At 35.0% G+C, this 1,709-nt stretch overlaps 1 protein-coding gene across 1 annotated transcript; it reads right to left on the bottom strand.

Moving 5' to 3' along the window:
- Positions 1–70: 70 nt before the first annotated feature.
- On the bottom strand, positions 71–1,331 carry LOC129570947 (mucin-5AC-like; the record flags this gene model as incomplete). Its single annotated transcript, XM_055450670.1, has 3 exons — positions 1,180–1,331; positions 522–675; positions 71–447 (listed from the first exon to the last, which is right to left on the bottom strand). Coding segments are annotated over exons 2-3 (526 nt in total), but the record flags the coding sequence as incomplete, so codon positions are not given.
- Positions 1,332–1,709: the final 378 nt, after the last annotated feature.

The raw sequence follows: 1,709 nt of genomic DNA on the forward strand, positions 1-1,709 counted from the left end.
AGAGAAGAAAAATTCAGTTTGTTTTTTTGAAAATACATGTTACCATTTAGGCTCAGTTTGAACGTCATACCATTTTTTCCATCGGTTTTGTTAGATTTTCGCTTCTTCGTCGAATGCTCCGTTTCAGTGGCGTCCTTTGATAATCGCTTGGTCGCTGTGTCACTTGTCAGATCAATTGCTTCCATCAACTTGTCTTTGGCTGATGTTCCTGATGCCGTTGTTGTTATTGGTGCTCTTACCGGTGGGTTTGTTGATGTTGTTGTTGCTGCCATTGTTGTTGTAGTTGTAGCCGTAGCTGTAGCTGTAGTTGTAGCTGTAGCTTTTGACGTTGTTCGTTTTGTTGCTTCTGTTGCTTTTGCCGTTGATGTTGTTGCCTTGGCATTTGGCATCTTGTCTGAAATTTTCCACTTCGACTCGGTGCCGTAGCGTTTGCATGTTTGATTCAGGCTGTAAAACAAAAACCATTCACTCTTTTCAATCAAAACAGAACCAATTTTAGAAACCAAATCGAAATAAATTACCGCTCGATGGTCGCTTTCAAGAAATGGCTTAGAAACTTCTTGTCAATCTTCATTCCATACTCTCCAAATCGATCCAATGCCACTCTCGCCTCGTACTGAACATTTTCCAAATGCTTATCCATGTGTTTGTCTATGACTTTTTTCTCCATCGTTGCTGTGAAAATGAAACAAACAATGTATGACATTCGATTGAAATGACTTTGTTTTAATTTTTTTTGACTATGTTGACTAGATGTTAGTCTTTTAATCACTTTTTTTTATACAGTTTTGCGACATTTTGCCTATATTATGTACGTACTGTGACTGGAATTTCAATCAATAAACAGTCATTGGACTAACTAAACCAATTTGATTGAGTTTGTTCTAAATTGATTGAATTTGTTTGGCATTGCAATCAAAGTACGTACAAAAATCCAACCAAAATGTCGAAAATAGAGGTGTAATCAATATGCTTTTCACAAGGGAAATGTTTGCTATCACTCGTTTTGAATATCAACAAAAAACTATAAATAATGTACAAACTAAACGGCGATTCAACAACATCAATTCACGGAATGAATGCGATTCAGAACGTTCTCTTTGGGAAATTCCTGCATATTTTCAATTTTCTCAAAAGAATGTTCTTCAAAAAACACTTTACACTATCATTGTAACTCACCTGACCAATTTTTTCCTTGAAAGAATCAATGCTTTACGCACAACTTAATGTTTTTCAACAAAATTCAATCAATTTTACCGTGTACCGCAATGTAGTAGCTTGACAGTATGAACTCTATCTGTCAGAATGAATCGTTTATATCAGATGGTCGGCGGCACAGCTGAATGACAATACACACAATGCGGTTAGCGTTTATAACCAATTCGCGCACATTTGTTGTTGTTCATGCTGTGTGCGCGTATCAATCGAAGAAAGGGCAGTGAATGTGTATGTATTTATGCACCAATGTTTGTGTTTAAAACAGTTGATTTCGTTAGAGCAGGGTTGTCAAAGTTTTCATTCGCTGTTTAAATTGATTTGAGCAAGGTTCAATAGAATAGAATTTTTTTTATTTCAATGTTTTATTGAAAATTGAATCAAAATACATTCATTGTATTCTATGTGTGATTAGAGTCGGTATTCATGAGGAATATTAATGTCATCAAAAAAATGTATGAATTTTGTGTTAATTGTGATTGATATAAAAAAAG

Source organism: Sitodiplosis mosellana, unplaced genomic scaffold (assembly GCF_009176505.1).
Source record: "Sitodiplosis mosellana isolate CC-2019 unplaced genomic scaffold, AAFC_SMos_1.0 Smas_scaffold_769, whole genome shotgun sequence".
NCBI classification, from domain to species: domain Eukaryota; kingdom Metazoa; phylum Arthropoda; class Insecta; order Diptera; family Cecidomyiidae; genus Sitodiplosis; species Sitodiplosis mosellana.